The sequence below is a fragment of the Rhinolophus sinicus genome, chromosome 13, assembly GCF_057876585.1.
Source record: "Rhinolophus sinicus isolate RSI-liver-muscle chromosome 13, RSI-T2T, whole genome shotgun sequence".
Lineage (NCBI taxonomy): Eukaryota > Metazoa > Chordata > Mammalia > Chiroptera > Rhinolophidae > Rhinolophus > Rhinolophus sinicus.
This window is the reverse complement of record NC_142513.1, coordinates 9,469,274-9,487,040: the sequence shown is the minus strand read 5'-3', so window position 1 is coordinate 9,487,040 and position 17,767 is coordinate 9,469,274. Positions and strand designations below refer to the sequence as shown.

Sequence of the window (17,767 nt, the reverse complement as noted above, 5' to 3'; positions counted from 1 at the left end):
AGACGGTGGCTGTCCGCTCTGCTGCACTGTACTGGGCAGTGGAGGTGGGGACCAGCTGAGCCCAACAAACACACAACCACCAGAGGCTCCCAAGTCTGTGCCCCACCCACCCCCCTCCTTCCCTCTCCCTCCCCCTTTTAGACATTCTTCTTCCTTCAAGGCCCCTGTGATGTTGCTGTGGGTGATGAGAGTGGCAGTAAAAGAAGAGAAGGAGAGGCAGGAAACTCTGGGTCTGAGTTGCAGCGCAAGGGCCCCAAGGTCATCTGCCAACAAAACAGGGCCTCCCAGGTTGGCGTTGTTTGGTGGCATTACCTTTCCCTCCCTCCCTCCTTCCTTCCTTCCTTCCGTCCCTCCTACCTGCCTTCCACAGATATCTCTGGGCCATGCTCAGTACAGGTCCTGGGAATATACCCATGACCACGACACAGTGCCCACCTGCCCCAGGCACCCACAGTGAGGATGAGAGGCAAGTAAAGTCACAGCTCATAATGCATGTGACAACCTCTGTGAGGACAGGGAAAGTCTGGGGATTGGAGTCTGAGCTGAGATCTTCTTGTGGGTCTGGTCCTCAGCTTGGAATCTGGAGACTCTCCTTGAGGCAAGCAGGCTGTCCTGCATGAACTCATATTAATCAAACTCGCAGGGAGCTGTCATGGAAACCAGAAAGCCAGACTATTGATTTCCGAAGAGAACTGACCACTGGCAAGGCAGCCAAGCCTCTCCTCCTGCCAGCACTTCTCTCCTGAGCCCGGAGTCCAGTGACCATCAGGCTGCTGGTGACAGTGGAGTGGACAGAGCACACCTGTCCCCAGGCTGAGCTCTCCCTCTTCCCTCTCAGACTGCAAACTGGTGAGGGTGGGAAGCAGAGGTGGAGAGTCTCTGGCTTATGTCTCTTCTGTAGGGCTGTCCCCTCACTCAGGGCTGTCCCGTTGGTGCTCCGTGTTTTGTATTGTGTTGTAGAAGGGGGCAGACCTAACCATTCTGCTGATGTGGAAAGAAGGCAGTGCCAGGCATAGCTTTGTGGAGGAATAGAAGGCTTGCAAGAACACTGAGGTAAAAGAAAGACAAACAGGCTGAGAGCCCAAATCGTCCTGACTCCTCAGGCCCACAGAACCCCCAGGGTGATCTGGTGCCACCTCCCTCACCAACTCTGCCATCTCCGTCCACTCACCCTCACTGCGCAACTGCCATGCTCACCTTTTACTCTCAGGCAACCAGGCTGGTTCCCACCTCAGAGAGAGCTTGCTGTTCCCACAGCCCCCAGATCTTGGCTGGCCACCTGCTTCTTATCATGTAGTTCCTTGTTCAGATGAGTGCCATCTCTGCAGAGAGCTTTCCTGACCTCCCAATCGAAGTGCTTCCCCGCCCCGACCCCCGACAGGTTACTCTTTCTGTCATCACCCTGGTTTCCGATGTAGCATGTCCCATTTTCTGACTTTGTCTCAGTCTCTGGATAGTGCTATATCCAGTGTCATGGTTAGGAGCACCGACTCTGAACCAGAAGGCCTGGGTTTGAATCCTGGCTCTGCCACTTGTTAGCTGTCTGACCTTGGACAAGTCATTTAACCTCACGGTCCCTCAGTTTTCTCCTATGTAATCGGGGCAATAATAATGCCATCTCATACCATTTCTGTGTGGGTTATTGAGTTATTGTGTGTAAAGTACTTAGAATAGTGCCTGGGATATGCAAAGTGCCTCATAAATGTTTGCTGTTATCATTAACCTCAGTGCCTGGAACATATTTGGCCATTAATACCCTGTTTCCCCGAAAATAAGACCTAGCCAGACCATCAGCTCTAATGGGTATTTTGGAGCAAAAATTAATATAAGACCCAGTCTTATATTATGTTAGATAAGACCGGGTTTTATATTAATTTTTGCTCCAAAAGACGCATTAGAACTGATGGTCCAGCTAGGTCTTATTTTCGGGGAAACACGGTACATATTTGTTGGCGGTCATTAGACCTTCATGGTCACTGTCGGTGAGAGTCAGTGGCCTCGTGGGAGGCAGCACTGGGGTTGGTGTCTGCCAACCAAATCGCCCATCCCCTGAGCACACTGGAGCTGCTGCTGGCTTTGGCACTTTCTTAGATGTTACAAATCTGAGTGGAGGCTGGGGTTGGTCACAGATGGTGGCAAGGGGCAAAGCGGAGGTCAGACCCAGGAGCCCATGAGTCATTTGGGGGCGGCCCTGAGCCATCATGGTTCCAACTGCTTTAACCAAAAGGCTGGGAAGTCCAGTGCATTTAAGCAAAAGTCTTGCATCCCTCACTGGTCCAAGTCTTGATACTAACTGGAAACCAGGCCATTCCTAACAAACCCTTTTAGAGTGGGCCCTTCACGGTTCCACCCAGTGTCAATTCGCAGCTATTGTAAGTGGAAAAAACACACCATTTCCTGTAGTTACTTCAGCTACAGTGTGTACTGTTATATCAACTGCAGTTGTGGGCTTTAATGTTTTAAATGTGGACCAAGTGACAGGCATTACAGACCTTCCCCTTCCTCTTCCCTTCTTTACAGTTTTGCATTTGGCTCCCTAATTTCCGCTGTTGATCCAGTTGCGACTATTGCTATTTTCAATGCCCTTCATGTGGACCCCGTGCTCAACATGCTGGTTTTTGGAGAGAGTATTCTTAATGATGCAGTCTCCATTGTCCTGACCAAGTAAGTGCCCTTTCTGCAAGGCATGGAGCTAAAGGCCCTTGGAACGAAGGGACTGGTATTGCCATGCAGCTGTGTGTACGGTTGCCTGTCCTCTGGGTGATGGTTCAGCCACTTCTCCATCTTTCTGTTCTCAACAAGTGTTGACGTGCACAGGCCCGGTGTGGTTAGGAGAGGAGAGCTCACCTTTTATGACGTCCCTTTCAGCAGTGGTTTTGAGCCCAGCTTCTCATCAGCATCACTGGGGGTGCTTATTAAATGTAGCGTTCCCAGGCCCACCCCCCCCCAGAGCTTCTGACTCAGTTGGTCTGGGGTGAGTCCCAAGAACTTCGCTGTTTAATAAGTTCCTCAGATGGTGATAGAGCAGCCCGTTAAGGGATCAGTGTTTGGCCGCATTGCCACAGACACTCAGGCCCTACTCTCCCACTTAGGAGCTGTTACATGTCACCTCCCTTTTCACAGCTGTAAAGGGCGGTAATGATACTAATAGGGATCCCATCTAAGGATGCTGTTGGGTGAAAACTACGTCAGGACTGCTCATCGTTTTCAAATGCTCATTGGTATGACTGCCCTTGTTGATAGGATCTGAGAAATTAAAGATGAATCATAAAATGTCAAGAAGTGTTTGGGAAAAGGAAATGAATTTGAGATAATCTCAAATGTGTTTATCTGATGCAGGGCTGTTTCTTTGAACTCTGCATTTTGTGGTCTTCATTCCATGTATGCGCAGGAAACCCAAACAGTTTCGTAAAAAAAAAAAAAAAAACAGAGAAGGCACCAACAGTCAAAGCAATTAGACAAAGGAGCCCTGGACAGTGTATCAGACATGAGCCAAGAGACTTTTAGGGGCCAGTCAGTGTTCTGTTAGAGAAGAGAATTTCCATGATCTGAATACTGACTTGTTTCCTTTGTCGAAGGGTTCCTTACTAAGCATGATACTGTGGCAGGTAATATTTTTTTTAAAGCTTTATAATAGACTACATTTGGAATTCTTACATTGGACTAAAACGATGTTTTATAGTACAAACAGCCCAAGTTTGGGAGTCAAGCTGACCTGGTGATGCCACTCGTAGCTGCGTGACCCTGGTGAGCTTCTCTCTCTGAGCCCCAGGTTTCTCAACAGTTGAGTGAGAGTGAGAGTGCCTCAGCCTAGGATTGGATTTGAGATTGAATAGTTAGGTATGGTACGATGTGAAAAACATCGAACATCAAATAATGTGAGACCCTTTCCTCTTCTCCTGCCCCCAGTATGGTTTCGCTGTTTGCCCGGTTTTTATCCTACTTTTGCAGGAAGAACTAAACCAAAGGTTGCCTAATTGCAGTAGGTACTCGGCCGACCTGAACAAAACAAACTTTAAAATATTTTTGTTATCCTAAAAGTAATACATATATTCTTTATAGGAATTTAGAAAATATACAAGCAAAAATGAAAGAAAAATTACATGCATTGTTACTACCCAAAGATTATTACAGTTAACAATTGGTAAGAGTATACATACATTTTATTTAGATAGGCTTATATCCCATATACTGTATTGTAGTTTTTCCATTGAACCGAGTTGATAAAATAATCTTCTATAACATCATTTTACTGGTTACAGATTATTTCTTTCTATGGATTTACTACGACCTATTTAACCCATCCCCTGTTACTAGCCTTTTCACATTTCTCTTTGCAAAAATTTTGATAGCTTTTTAGGAAATTATCATACATCATGCTATACGATCTTTAAAAAAATCTGGTGGCGATATTTATTTTTAAATTTAAGATCTACTCTGAAAGCTTCTTAGCTTTCTGGTTTTGACTTTTATCTCATATACTGGCTGCGTGTATTAAACATTTGTGATAAAGAATTTTGCCCAAATAGGAGGTGACATCATGAGTTATTTTTATACATTAGGAGCTAAACTCAATTACTTTGTCTCTAATTTATTTTGTTTTTAAAAATCTGTCAGAAGTAGGACTTTGAGCTTTTCCAGGTCTTTTTGCCACAAAAAAGGCCAAAGATTAGGAGATATTTTCTTTTTAAAATGAAAAATGATGGAAACATTATAAGTAGCCAAGGTTCTTCCTGGAAAAGTGCTCTCGAAGGCCAAGATCGTCTCTGATGACAGTTTCCAAACCTGGATCTGTGGACCACATGCGTATATAGTTTCCAGCCTCCACCTCCTCCACGACTGGGACACAGGCTGGGCTAGGAGTCACCGACCGAAGCCATGTCCAGCCTCACTGACTTTCCAGACCCTCTCTGGGCTAGTCATCCACCATCAGCATGTGATGAGGGCCCTCTTTGTGCCAGACACTGCTCTGGGGCCAACTGGCCTTGACAAACTCAATCCAAGGTGGGAAAAAGAGAGACAGAGGTGAACACTGGTGCTAGGGGGAAGCAGTCCCTCTGAAGGATTCAAGTGAGGCTTCTTGGATGAGCTGTCTTGGGAGCATGGTAGGCATTTTCAGGTAAAAGAGACGGAGCAAGGGGTCACGGTAGACCTGCCTATTCATTTATTTATTTATTTTTGCATTGCAGGAGGGAGCTGTTGTCAGTTTTCCTTGGTTACAAGGGAGAATCACGTCTTGTTTTTAAGGGTGTACTTCATAAATGAGCGTTTTCAAAGTGATCTGACACATTTATCTTTGCAGTTGAATATAGGAATAAATTACCCCTTTTTTAATGTGTTCACTTTCATAAGTGCCAGAAAGCTAAGTATCTTCTGTTTCTTCATTAACTTTAAATTATTTTTAGCTTTGATTTGTTACTATGACAATTTATTCTTAAGATAATTGCTGTAGAGGCGACCTTTTGTTCTCTCCAGCTATAGCTCACGCTCATGAAATGGATCCTGAAACAGCATCGTCTTCTATTCTTTAAGGTGTGAGAAACATGACCTGAAAAAATAAAATATAGAAAGTCACCAGGCCAGAAAGAATCCAGATTCTACTTTCATTTATCTTGAATTCAAAAACTATTGGCCTCAGCCTTCTCTGCATAAAAGAAAGCAGTGACACCAGCCAGTGAACCAGCCAAGGGAGCAGTACGGGGTGGGGTCATGGACACCATGCACCTGGTCCATAGATCCATTTGGGAACTGTAGGTGAGCTTAGCCTTCAAAAGCACTTTCCCAGGAAGAACCCTTGATGGATCCCAGCATTCCCTGAGGTGGGATGTTAACCTGTGATCTAGGAAAGAAAGGGAATGGGGGAGATTGCACATTCAGGTGAGTTTGGAAAGCAGTTGTGTGCCAAAAGTTAGATTGCTTTTTTGCAGGACTTCTCCGAACCTTTGCTGTGTGACATGGAGCCGTGACTCACCATGAAAGGCTTCCTGGGGTTATTGGAAATGCTGATTACTGAAGCTGAATATTACTACTGACAATTCTTTGTTTAGTTTACTGATTCAGCAAAAATGTATTGAGCATCTTTTGTGTGCTAGGCTCTGCCTCAGGCCCTGGACATATGGCCGTGAACAGGATGGACTCAGGCTTGCTCCTCGTGAAATGATTCATTAGTTTTCACATGCTGTGTAGGAGAAGTCAGGCACCAGGAGAGCCTGTAAAAGGGCTGTGTGAGGGGTCACAGCAGGTATCCCTGAGGAAATGACACTGACCCTGGATTCTGAGAAACAAACCCAGAAGTTAGCTGGGGCCAGGGAGGAGGTGCCAGTGATAATGGGGCCCACCCCAATGTGGAGGAGACGGGATGGAGAGGAATGGCAGGAGAGTAGTTAGGTCATGCTAAGAAGACTGGGCTTCTTCCTACAAAGCAGGAAACTTGATGGGTTCTGAACAGGCCAGTAACCTGGTCAGATGTGTATTATAACGGGATCATTCAGGCCACTGAGTGGAGAACAGGTTGGTCCCTAGGAAGACGAGGATGTACGTAGAGAGAGCAGTGCGACTTAAGCCATGGGACAGAGGAGCTAGGGGAAGGAGGGAAAGAAGCGGACCGATTTGAGAGAGCGTCTGAAGGGAGAATCTGCAGAAGGATAAATAATGAGAATAACTCCATTTTAATGGTATAATGGTTTTCCCTTGGGGGATAAAACTAGCAATTGAATTTAATGGCTTCTGATGTTTCACTTTGTTCTGTAGCAGTGGAAGGAAAGTTCTTTCAAGTACTTCCTTCTAATGCCTCCGAAGTCCACCCTCTCAGCCTGCACCTAATGGCCTTTCTTCTTTAGGTGGCTCCATTCTAATCTGACTTCATGCCATAGCCTCACTTTCAAGTTGTATCACAGGATCTCCCCATCCTGGAAACACTCCCTATGCCCCCCCAGGGCCTTCAGGATGCAATACCAACTTTTTAACAGTGGGCTCATCAAAAGCCTTTCACAGGTCCCGCCCTACTGCCTGCTGCTCTGGCCTACCTCCTCCCCACAGCCCCTCCCGCCACGTTCCTGTGTTTTGTCCATACTAACCTGTGTAGTTGAATGCTTCCAGAATGTACTCGTATTCTTGGGCTCCCTGCCTCTGCACATGCTGTTCCCTCTGCACATGCCGTTCCCTCTGCACATGCCGTTCCCTCTGCACATGCCGTTCCCTCTGCACATGCTGTTCCCTCTGCACATGCTGTTCCCTCTGCTTTCCCTCATTTCTTCACCTGCTTAATTCTTCTTCATCTTACATCTAAACCCAGCCCTTATGTCATGGAGAACCTCCTTGAGCCCCACCTCAGATTAAGAGGTCCACGCTGTGTTTCCACAGCCCTCTGCCCTTACCCCAGGTGGTCATTCGTGCCCATCTCATCTCTGAACCCCCAGAAATGAACACAGTGCCTACAACAAAGTAGGTGAACAATAAATGTTTGACTCGATGAATGATGGAATGAACAAATGAATGAATGAGAGGATAAGCAAGACATAAGTTTTGAGTTCTAAGTTAATTTCTAATAACTTTGTCTATAACATTTTCACTTCTTTCTGTTTTTCTTTTATTTCCTAGCACAGCTGAAGGTTTAACAAGAAAAAATATGTCAGATGTCAGTGGGTGGCAAACATTTTTACAAGCCCTTGGCTACTTCCTCAAAATGTTCTTTGGCTCAGCAGCGCTCGGCACTCTCACTGGCTTAATCTCTGCATTAATATCCTTTTCATATGATGAACACACATGGCTGAGAAGATTGTTCTTAATTCCATCCATCTCTAGCCATTTTCTCCAGTTCCTTAAGGGGGCCAATTTTAATCTAAGATTGTGTTTGATGGAGAATTTTTATGCTTAGTTTTGGTTTGAGGAGCACTTTAATTTAAACTCAAGGATTTTAAAATTTAACGTGAAATTTAGGATGTCACTTTTCAAAATTTTAAAAAACACGGTTGGATATCAGATCTGATTTGGGGGCTTTTTAGTTCCCAAAGTATGATAACTGCATTCAGATGATTTTCATTTTCCGCTGTCTCACTTTTCACATTCAAAATTGGAAATTAATTTCCTTTGAAAAATGTCAAATTGAGAAAATCTGAAAGTGTTTATCTGCAAGGACCAGAAAAGAGCCTTTCAGAGTGAGCTCCATCTAAGTAATTTGCACTGATTTTCTTACTTAACAACCCATAAGCTTTCCCAGCCAGAAAAGGAAAGAGGCTTGTTAAGGCCGATGACACTTTCATTGCTGTAGAAAATTCGTCACGTTCATAACAGAAATAGGCACCAGGCCATTTCTGTGTGAGCCTAAGCCTGCGTCTCAGGGAGATGGCCACCTGGCCCTCCTCCACGAGCAGTGTGTTTAACAGATGGCCAGAAAAGCCTCTTTTGCTTGTGACAAGCATGTTTGTCCACCATGCTGTTGAATTCTCCCTTCAGTTCCTTTGTCCAGAAGTCTAAAGGCTCTGCTGAGTTGGTTGACAGCTTCTCATATTGTACCAATAAACAGAATGGAAAAGAAGAGAAAACTTTTCCCAGTTCAGTATTTTCCTCCATATTTATCTTTCTCTTAAAAGGGGCAGTGGGAGCATCTGCTGTGATGAAGCCAAGTACAAGGGTGCCATGAGCTCCAGCACAGGTGTGTAGACAACACTGGAATATCTAGAAGGCTCTCCTCTTCCAGGGGCATCAATTTAGAAATCTCCAGGAATAGGAAAGAAGGCCTTTAAGTGGGGCATTGGACCCCAGAGTTCTGGAAAGCCCATTGGTTAATCTCGTCGGATGTTGCAGGGGGAGGTAAACAAGTGACAAGGCCTGGAAGGGACCTGGCAACGTGGGCTGGCCGCAGCTTTGCCCTCCACCGCCCTGGCACACGCCCAGCCCTCCACGTCAGCATTTTTGTGAGTTGACTTAGGTTGATTTTAATTTTCCCCACCATTTGTCTCAGGAATTGACATTTCTTCATTTTGTCAGATTTCCTTTCTTCAAACAACAGTCTCCCTGCAAAGAAGAAAAATGCACGATGACAGATTTTCACTTGCTACTTTGGGAGGTTCCAAAATCTTTTGTACCCATCGTTTACCGTACATATTTACAAGGCAGCGGTTTTGTGACTTCTCTAGATCTTCCATCAACTGTCCCTTGATTCTTTTTCCTTGACAACTGCCATTTACGTGCTCAAGCACGTCGACCTGAGGAAGACGCCTTCCTTGGAGTTCGGCATGATGATCATCTTTGCGTATCTGCCTTATGGGCTCGCAGAAGGAATCTCACTCTCTGGTAAGTGAAGCAGAGCATTGAAATGCGGGGGTGATGGCACGTTGTCCTGCCCGTCATGTGAGAGAGCTCATGGCAGTGAGTCACTGTCAATCACAAGAGGCAGTCACAGCTCAGAAGAGCTTAAACAAGAAAGGTTATCTGCTGGTTCCCTACGGGAACATCTGGATTTAGACCTGGCCCGATCCCGGGGCTCGGTGTTGTCACGGTCACATTTTCTCTTTGCCGCCCAGCCTGTAGCAGAGATCACTTCCAGGATTGCCTCTTTCCCAGAACAAGGCCTCTGAAGGGCCTTCCCTCAAAGGACTGGGTCAGACTGCCAAGGACAGTTAATCCTCTGCCTCGTCTCTGGGCCCTGGAACCCATGGAGCTGTGCTCTGTCACTGTCATTTTCCTTTTCTAGAACGTCACATAACTGAAATCATGTAGTACGTATGTAGTCTTATGTGTCTCCTTTCTGTCAGCGCTCATAACGTTCTTGAGAGACATCCGTTTTTTGCAGGTATCCGTAGTTTATACATTCTTACTGTGCCACTTTTTTTTCCATTCACCATTTGAGGACATTAGGGGTTTTGCAGATTTGGGCTATGAATATTTGCACATATTTTCATTGATCTCAGATAAATACCTAGGAGTGAGGTTGCTGGGTCACATGGTAAGTATATATTTTACTTTATTAGAAACTGCCAAATGTTTTCCAAAGTGACTAGACCATTTTGGGTCCCCACCAGAATGTGTGAGGGAATTCTGGCCGCTTCACATCCTCACCAACACTTACTTTAATTTTAAAAAGTGAAACCATTTTGATAGGTGTGTGGCAATTGGATTTTCATGTGCCTTGCTGTGGTTCTCTTTATATTCTGCTTGGGGTTTGTCAAGCTTCTTGGGTTTATATAATATTATAGTTTATGTGAGTTTATAGTTTTCATCAAGTTCGGGAAATTTCTACCCGTTTCTTTAAATATTTTTTTCTGTTGTCCCTTCTCTTCTTCAGTTGGGACTCCAGTTACTTATGACAGACAACATGCTGTCATCCCATGATACACTTTGCCTTTTCTTTTTCCAATCTTTTTATTTTTTTTCTCTATGCTTTATTTTGGCTGGTTTCTATTGTTGTGTCTTCACGTTCACTGATCTTTTCTTCTGCCGTGCTCCACTGTTAATCCCATCCAGTATGTTTTTCATTTTAGATATTGTATTATTCATCTACAGAAGTTCCCTTTGGGTTATTTTTATATCTTCCATGTCCCTCCTTATCATGTTCGTGGTTGTCTTTACCTTCTTAAGCATATGGAGCATCTTTCTAACAGTTGTTTTAATGTCCTTTGTTTGCTAATTCCATCATCTCTGTCAATTCTACGTCCGTTTCTGTCAATTAATTTTCTTCTGTTTAGAAGTCATAACTTCCTGCTCTTTGCTTGCCTATTAATTTTTTATTGGATGCCAGTCATTGTGAACTTAATTATGTTGTTGAGTATTAGATTTTATTACATTCTTCATAGAGTTCTGGATTTTCTTTTGCCACATATCTAAGTTTCCTAGAACCAGTTTAATTCTTTGGAGGTTTCCCTTTATGCTTTGTCAGGGCAAGTCCAGAGTAGCACTAGGAACTAATGCACTGGCCTTCTGAGGGCTCTACCTCATGTCGCATGTATTACAAGGTCACTCCATTCTGGCCGGCAGGAATGCAGACTATTCCCAGCCTTGTGTCCGCTTTGGAAATTGCTCAGCCTGTTCCTTTTCTCTCCCCAGCCTCTTGGAATCTCCCCCAGGTGTGTGTAGATCAATATCAGTCCAAGATTCAAGGGGACTCGATAGTAGCTCTCCGAAGCTCTCTTTCTGTGCAGCTCCTTTCCGGTGTTCTAACTGCTTTGGCCTCCCCCAGCTCTCATCTGTCTCTTCTTCTCAGCAAGACTGAGACTGCTGGGCTCAGTTTGGGGTTCCCTTCCCTGAACCTCAGCCTCAGCCTGAAAACTGCATCCAGGCAGTAAGGTGGGCCAGGGTCTGGAGCAAGAGGGGTCACCTTATTTGTTTCCCTTCTATCAGGAATCATAGTTCTATCCTGCCTGGCTCCCAACATCAGATGACAGTTTTGTTTCATATCTTTTATCAGGTTCTCTAGTTGTTTTTGGCAGGACAGCAATTTGTGTAGCAATTGTTTCTTTATGGGCAAATGGAAGTCCCCGGTGGTTTTGTTTTGTTTTTCCCTTTCTTGTGCCTCCCCCCCAACACATACACACTCCAGTTCAAGCCGTTGTTTCTCAGTCTAGTTGTGTAGGACACAGCTCCCTGGCCCGTGCTGGTATTATGAGTCTTGTGCTCCCCTCCCCCGGCTGAGGCAGTCGGTCACCAGTCGTGGGTCAGCCTCTCACAGCAGCTCTCGCCGGCTGCCGGCCACTCACACTGGCTGCCGGCCACTCATGCTGCTTGCCGGCCGCTCATGGCAGCACACGGTAGCCCACGGCAGCACTCAGCAGCTAACGGCAGCTCACACCAACCTCCAGCTGCTGACGGCAGCCCACACCAACCTCCGGCTGCTGACGGCAGCCCAGCTCCAGGGAGAGCTATTGTTCACAATCTTAGCTGTAGAGGGCACAGCTCTCTGGCCCATGTGGGAATCGAACCTGCAACCTCAGCATTAGGAGCACGGCACGCCAACCACCTGAGCCACCAGGCCAGCCCCCTGGTGGTTTTTAATGACTCTGTTGAACAGAATTCTTCCCACAGATCACTTTCTGGAATGACATGTGGGTACTCCGTAAACAGATCTTGCCAAAGAGGAAGTGGAGAGGGCTCTGGCCATTTTCACTGGAGAAGTCTTTGTAAACATCAGGGTTTTGTTTGTTTTTAATCCCTAGCCAGTTCTCTTGGATAATTTCATCCCGGTATCTGCCATCAAGTTCCCTCTCTTATCTTGCTTGAATTTTGGCACTTCCATAAACATTACCTGTGAGTCATTTGGCTCTAGCCTAGCTATTTTTACCTCTGTTTTTCTAAATTGTTCCCCACCAATTTGAGCTGAACACTGAGTACCTGGTGGCAGAGATAGATGTTGTACATCCATTTGGAGCTTGTGGTTAAAACGTGGGAGTATTTTACTCGTCTTTTCTTCAGAGGCAATGTTTCCTGTTTGTAAGGGTTTCGTTTCCTGAGGGACCTCAGCCGTTCGTGCCAGTGAGGCCAAAACCAGCCCATGCCAGCCAGGAACACACGATCCAGCTCTGGTTGATGGGCTCAGCCCTGCCCACACTTTACCTTTGGGGTAGCTGTCACTCAGTGATTTCAGACAAGGGTAGGGTGGCCCTAGTGTGTTGTGAGGACCCTCCAAATCCTACCGTAAGAATATAAACGGGAACGGGAATACTCTCCTCTTTCCCTCTGTGCTCTGCTTTTCCTGACTGTCACAAGGACTGATAGTGAGAGGCACCTGTGACCAGCAAGCAGGACACTCTCTCCCTGTGAATCATCGACCTAACTCATGTGTTTAGAACACGGTGGCTAAGGACACCGGACAGACCTGGATTTCAGTGCCCGCTGCACCTCTCATTAGCTGAGTAACCTCGGACAGTGGACTTAACCCCTCTGAGCATCTACTTCCTCGTGTGATGAAAGCGCCACCCTAAGGCAAGGATGAAAGGGGGCAGCTCAAGTAAGAGTCCTGACAGAGGCGTCAGGGTGTCATTACTGGGGTGACCATACGTTTCCCCTTTCTGTCCCAACGTGGTAAATTAAGAACACCCCCTTTCACTCACAGAAGTGTCCTGGTTTCAACAGCAGATTAAATAGTCTCCCTAATTATTACTCAGAAGCGTTAGCTATTCTCAGAAACTTTGTCCTAATTCTATCAGTGTTAACTTTTTCTGTTGTTCATTCAGTGAGCCAGTTTTGAGGGCTCTTTTTGCCCTCTGACTCTAGAGTCAAAGATGGATGGACCCTCTCCGCCTGGCCAGCTGAGCCAACTCTGGGCTGAGGGAGGGGCATTGGGGCAGAGTGACACTCTGTCAAGATGGGTCACAGAGCATGGAACTTCTGGGGTTGAAGGATAAATTTGCAAAATTGATGAGGACATAATACCTTCTGTAAAATGTTGAGAACAGGTGGCCAAAGATAGAATGTATTGTGCAGCGCTGCCCGTGAGAGAAAAACTGGCAGCGTCTAAATGTTCATCAGTCATGGGGAAAGATGAAGGAAGTTTGGGTCCATTCTCACTGTGGGACACTATGCAGCCCCTTGAAAAATGAATTTGACCCATTTGTACTGCCATGGGAAGAACTCCCAAGATACATTGTTAAATTTTAAGAAAGTTGAAAACCCACTCATGCATCCATTCGGTAAATATTTATTAAATGCCCACCCTGTGCTGAGAACTGTCCTTGGTATCGGGGCTATAGGAGTAAACAAGACAAGGTCAGGTTCCTGACTGCAGAAGAAAGACAATAAGCAAGTAGGGAAACACATACCAGAATCTCAGGTAGTGAGAAGTGACATGAAGAAAAGAAATCAGAGTAACATGGTAGAGAGTGGCATAGGGGCAGAAGCATCACGAGATGGGGTGTCAGAAGGTCTCTTGGAAGAGGTAGCACTTAGCCAAGACCTTGGTGGTGAGCAGGAGCCAGTGTGGGAGGATCGGGGGTGGGGTATCTGGCAGTGGGAACAGCAGGTCCCAGGGAGGCATGAGGGAGCTTGGCACGCTCCAGGGAGACCCTGCAGGGGGCAGGGGTAGATGTGCAAGCATCCCGTCCCACAGGCCTCTAGGTCCAGAAGGAGTTGGAATTCTGTGATGCGTGCAAAGGCAAGTGTTGGAGGCCTTTTGAAAAATCGCTGTGCTGGTATGATATGCCATAGATCTAATATGATCCTGTTTATTACTTTTTCAAAATAGCTGAACTTCATAATGGCATGGGAACAGAACTGACAATCTGCACATCGAGCTGTTAATGGTCAATAGTAGTTACCTCTGGGCAGGCAGCGGGAATGGAGACTCTCCGGTTTTACTCTAGACCTGTGAGTCTGGATGCTTAGCAAAATGTGTTTACTATTGGATAATTGGCAAAGAAAACTGACGATGGTTTGACTCAGCCTTCAAGAAGTGCATTTGACCCCCAGTAAGATACGGAAGTTGTACTGGGAGTCCCTTTACACATCTGCCTTCCGGACCTGAATCCCTCACTCCTTTATTACGTTGAAAACCATGGATTTAGCGGAGACTAGAAATGGATTCTCTCCTTCCTCCCTTTCTTCTCTTCTTCTTTCCTCCCTTCCTTCCTTCTCTTCTCTCCTTCCTTCTTCCTTTCTTTCCTTCCTCCCTTCCAAGAGGCTGACCGTTTTGGTGCACTCTTATCTGCTTCCTTAAATGACTTTTCCTTCTGAAAGAGGTAAATGTGTCAGAAGTTCTTCCTTACAGGGCACTTTTATCTCTAGCAGTGAGCCTGTTTGCACTGTTTATCCTGTTAGTGTTTTTACAGCCTGTGTGGGTGGCAGCTGCTGTGGCTGAGGGTGGTCTGGGTGGTGGAGATGTCACCTTTGCTTAGGGAGGGCACATTGGGCAACACTTGAGCTGTCCCTCGGGCTCTGCACCCACTGCTGACCTTGACTCTTTCCTTTAGCACCAGAGCTCGAGCGATGCCCGGAACCCAGACTAGCCCAGGCGACAAGTGGTGGCTGGCTCCCCACACTTGCACTGGCCAGAGGCCCACTTTCATCGGGTCTGTTCAGTCCCCAGATTGGGCTTGTTTATCTGTACAAAAATTTTTGAATTAGTTGCCATTATTAAATTCAGCCCCAGATGGGATTTGTTTATACAGAAAATGTCTTAAACATTTGATTCAGTTGCCATCATTCAAAGTCAGGAGATTTCCCATAAGAAACAGATATCTGGCGTCTCTCAGAAAACCCGAAGGAAGCCTGGTCAGCACACGGCCCCATGCACAGGGCTGACGGCAGCCCTTTGTAGGTGGGCTTGTACCTTCTTCACCCACGTGCTGCTCACCGACTTCCTGTTTTCTGGTCCCTGAAGAGCTTGAGTTTCCTATCCCTGGCCAAGTGCACCAGACGAAACTGGCCAGCCAAACCCCCCACCCCACCCTGGGCCTGGCCCATTGGTGAAGAGCCTGAGGCAGGAAAGGTCCCTGGGGGCTGGCACTGGGTTCTATCTAATGTTCAGTCCTGAAGGAATTTCCGTATTCCACTGCCATCTGACTTCCCAGAGCCTGGCTTTCTGGAGCGGTTATTTAATGTCAGGACTCCCTGGACTGTGACAGCCGTCTCTGTGGGCAGGACAGCCATGTGGGTGGAAGGCCGTTCATGTCACAACTTAAGCCTGGCTCCAGCTCCTCTGGGGTACCATTTACTTCCAGCTAACAACTCCAGAGTCTCAGCCTTCCAGTGAATTGATAACTCTTCTCAACGCAGGCTAGTGAAACAAAGTCCTGTGAAAGCCCAGAAGCCAGCAACTTTCAGCCTGTGTGCTAAAGATCAACTCCATAAAAATGGAGGTGTCGTTCCGTGCCCTCCTCCTCCAGTCCCGATTGACTCCAGACCCAGGTTCTGGGGTCTCCCCTGCTGTTTCATTGCTTTGCCTTCTGATGGCTCAGTGCTCTGCCTGTTGTTGCAGGGTCAGGAAGGGTCAGTTCTCCAGGTGGTCACCTGCAGGAACAGACTGAGAAAAGCACCAGAGGTTTGAGTGTCATGTGTGTTTTGCATCTAGCGGAGCAGTGATGCTAAACCACGCTGGAGCGCCAGTCTTCTCAGTACTCCACAGGAGCAAGGAAACAAGTCTCCTGCCTGCTCCTTCCTTTCCCATCTTGTCGGGTGTGGCTTGTGGGCAGCATTCCTGGAACATCCCTGTCAAGCCTCCTTTGTAGGGCAAAAGGAAAGAGCAAAGGAATTTGCTATTTCCTAAGAGGGCTAGGAGCTAAAAGGTCCCAGCTACTGCTGTCACTCAGGCCAGGCAGGCAGCACAGAGGGTAGGATTTGCCTGTATCCTGTAGGGTATTATTTATACAGCAAGCTTAGCATTGAAATGTCTCCGATGCAATTCCATGATTTTCACCCTTTTATAAATGGAAAGTTGGCCAGTAATTCCTGTTTCTCCAAAGTGGCAGAAGCAAGTTAAAATTTCGCTTGTAAAGTTTGACTTGCAGTTCATATATTTTGGAAGCTTATTTGATGACTCTGTAAAAATCTCAGCTTCCTTACATGAAATAGAGACCCCAGACGGGGACACTGAGAGGAAACCCACGTAAAGTGCTTCAGGAGTGATTGGGGCAGTGGACAGACATTGAGACACAAATCTCAGTAAACAACAAGTTTCAGACTCTCATGGAGAGCTTTAAAAAAAGACATTACCTTTTTTTAATAACACATCTCTCTATATACGAGTAAGAGTAATTCGCAGTGATTATAGGGAAATTCAAAATTAAGGAAAAGTATAAAAAAAATCAAAATCCACCCAGATTCCCATACCCAGATTCTTACGCTCCCTCTCTGCCCCAGTTGTGTCTTAGCTGCCCCCCTGTAACCGTGGATGACAGTGGCAGCCCACAGCTGTCCTGTGATGGGTACTTCACATGGCATATCTTCATTGCCCTCCTAATAGTTCCATGAGTGGAACTATTAATTCCACTGTACAGATGACAAAACTGAGGCTTGAAGAGGGGAGGAAACTTGGCCCAAGGTCAGCCAGAGAGAAGGGGCCCTAAGCATCTCTCTGCAGCCTCCGGGAGGCCTCAGGTATTATTTTCTTCTCTGTTTTCTTTTCCTTTGTCCTAACACATCTCCTACTATAGGCCCCAAGCACTTGTCGGAAGTGGGCGATAGTATTTGTGTATCACGTGGCAGGTGCTTTTCTGCTCTGATCATGTCTGGGCGCGTTGCCCTTTGTCCCTCTCCAGGCATCATGGCCATCCTGTTCTCAGGCATCGTGATGTCCCACTACACACACCATAACCTGTCCCCGGTCACCCAGATCCTCATGCAACAGACCCTCCGGACTGTGGCCTTCTTGTGCGGTGAGTTGTGCCTCTGTGTGGTCCGCTGGGCTGATCGTTCTTCTTACCCTATTTGGGGAGGTGAAAGATTCCCTGGCTGAAGAGGCAGCAGAATTCCTCAGAGCCAGATACGGCGCTCCCTTATCTTTGTTTGTTTTCCAATTGGCTTTCCATAAAGTAAACCTCATCCCTAGCGAATGGAACATTTGACGCCTACAATTTAAGAACCAAAAATAATGAGAACTACTAATTATGAACATTTGAGACCCGTGCATTTTAATGTGACATTAAAGTGACATTTCCAAAACTGTGTTCTTTGGAACTGAGACTGATGGGGGTTAGATGAAACAAAGACTCCAGAGTCAAAAAAGAGTTTGGGAAATCCTGGGTAAAGAACGCTTAGCAAGTTTCTGAACTGCGAGACTTTTCAGTTAATGTACACTGTGAATTTCTGAGAGAGGAATATAGTTACAGAATTTCCGCAACTC

The 17,767-nt window shown here is 46.3% G+C and overlaps 1 protein-coding gene across 1 annotated transcript in view; it reads left to right on the top strand.

Moving 5' to 3' along the window:
- SLC9A8 (solute carrier family 9 member A8) overlaps positions 1–17,767 on the top strand; it is a 59,515-nt gene that overhangs the window by 28,403 nt on the left and 13,345 nt on the right. Inside the window, exons 8-11 of the mRNA XM_019726103.3 lie at positions 2,521–2,664; positions 7,600–7,738; positions 9,189–9,294; positions 17,184–17,300. Coding sequence (XP_019581662.1) covers positions 2,521–2,664; positions 7,600–7,738; positions 9,189–9,294; positions 17,184–17,300 — 506 coding nt within the window. The remainder of the gene's footprint in view (positions 1–2,520; positions 2,665–7,599; positions 7,739–9,188; positions 9,295–17,183; positions 17,301–17,767) is intronic.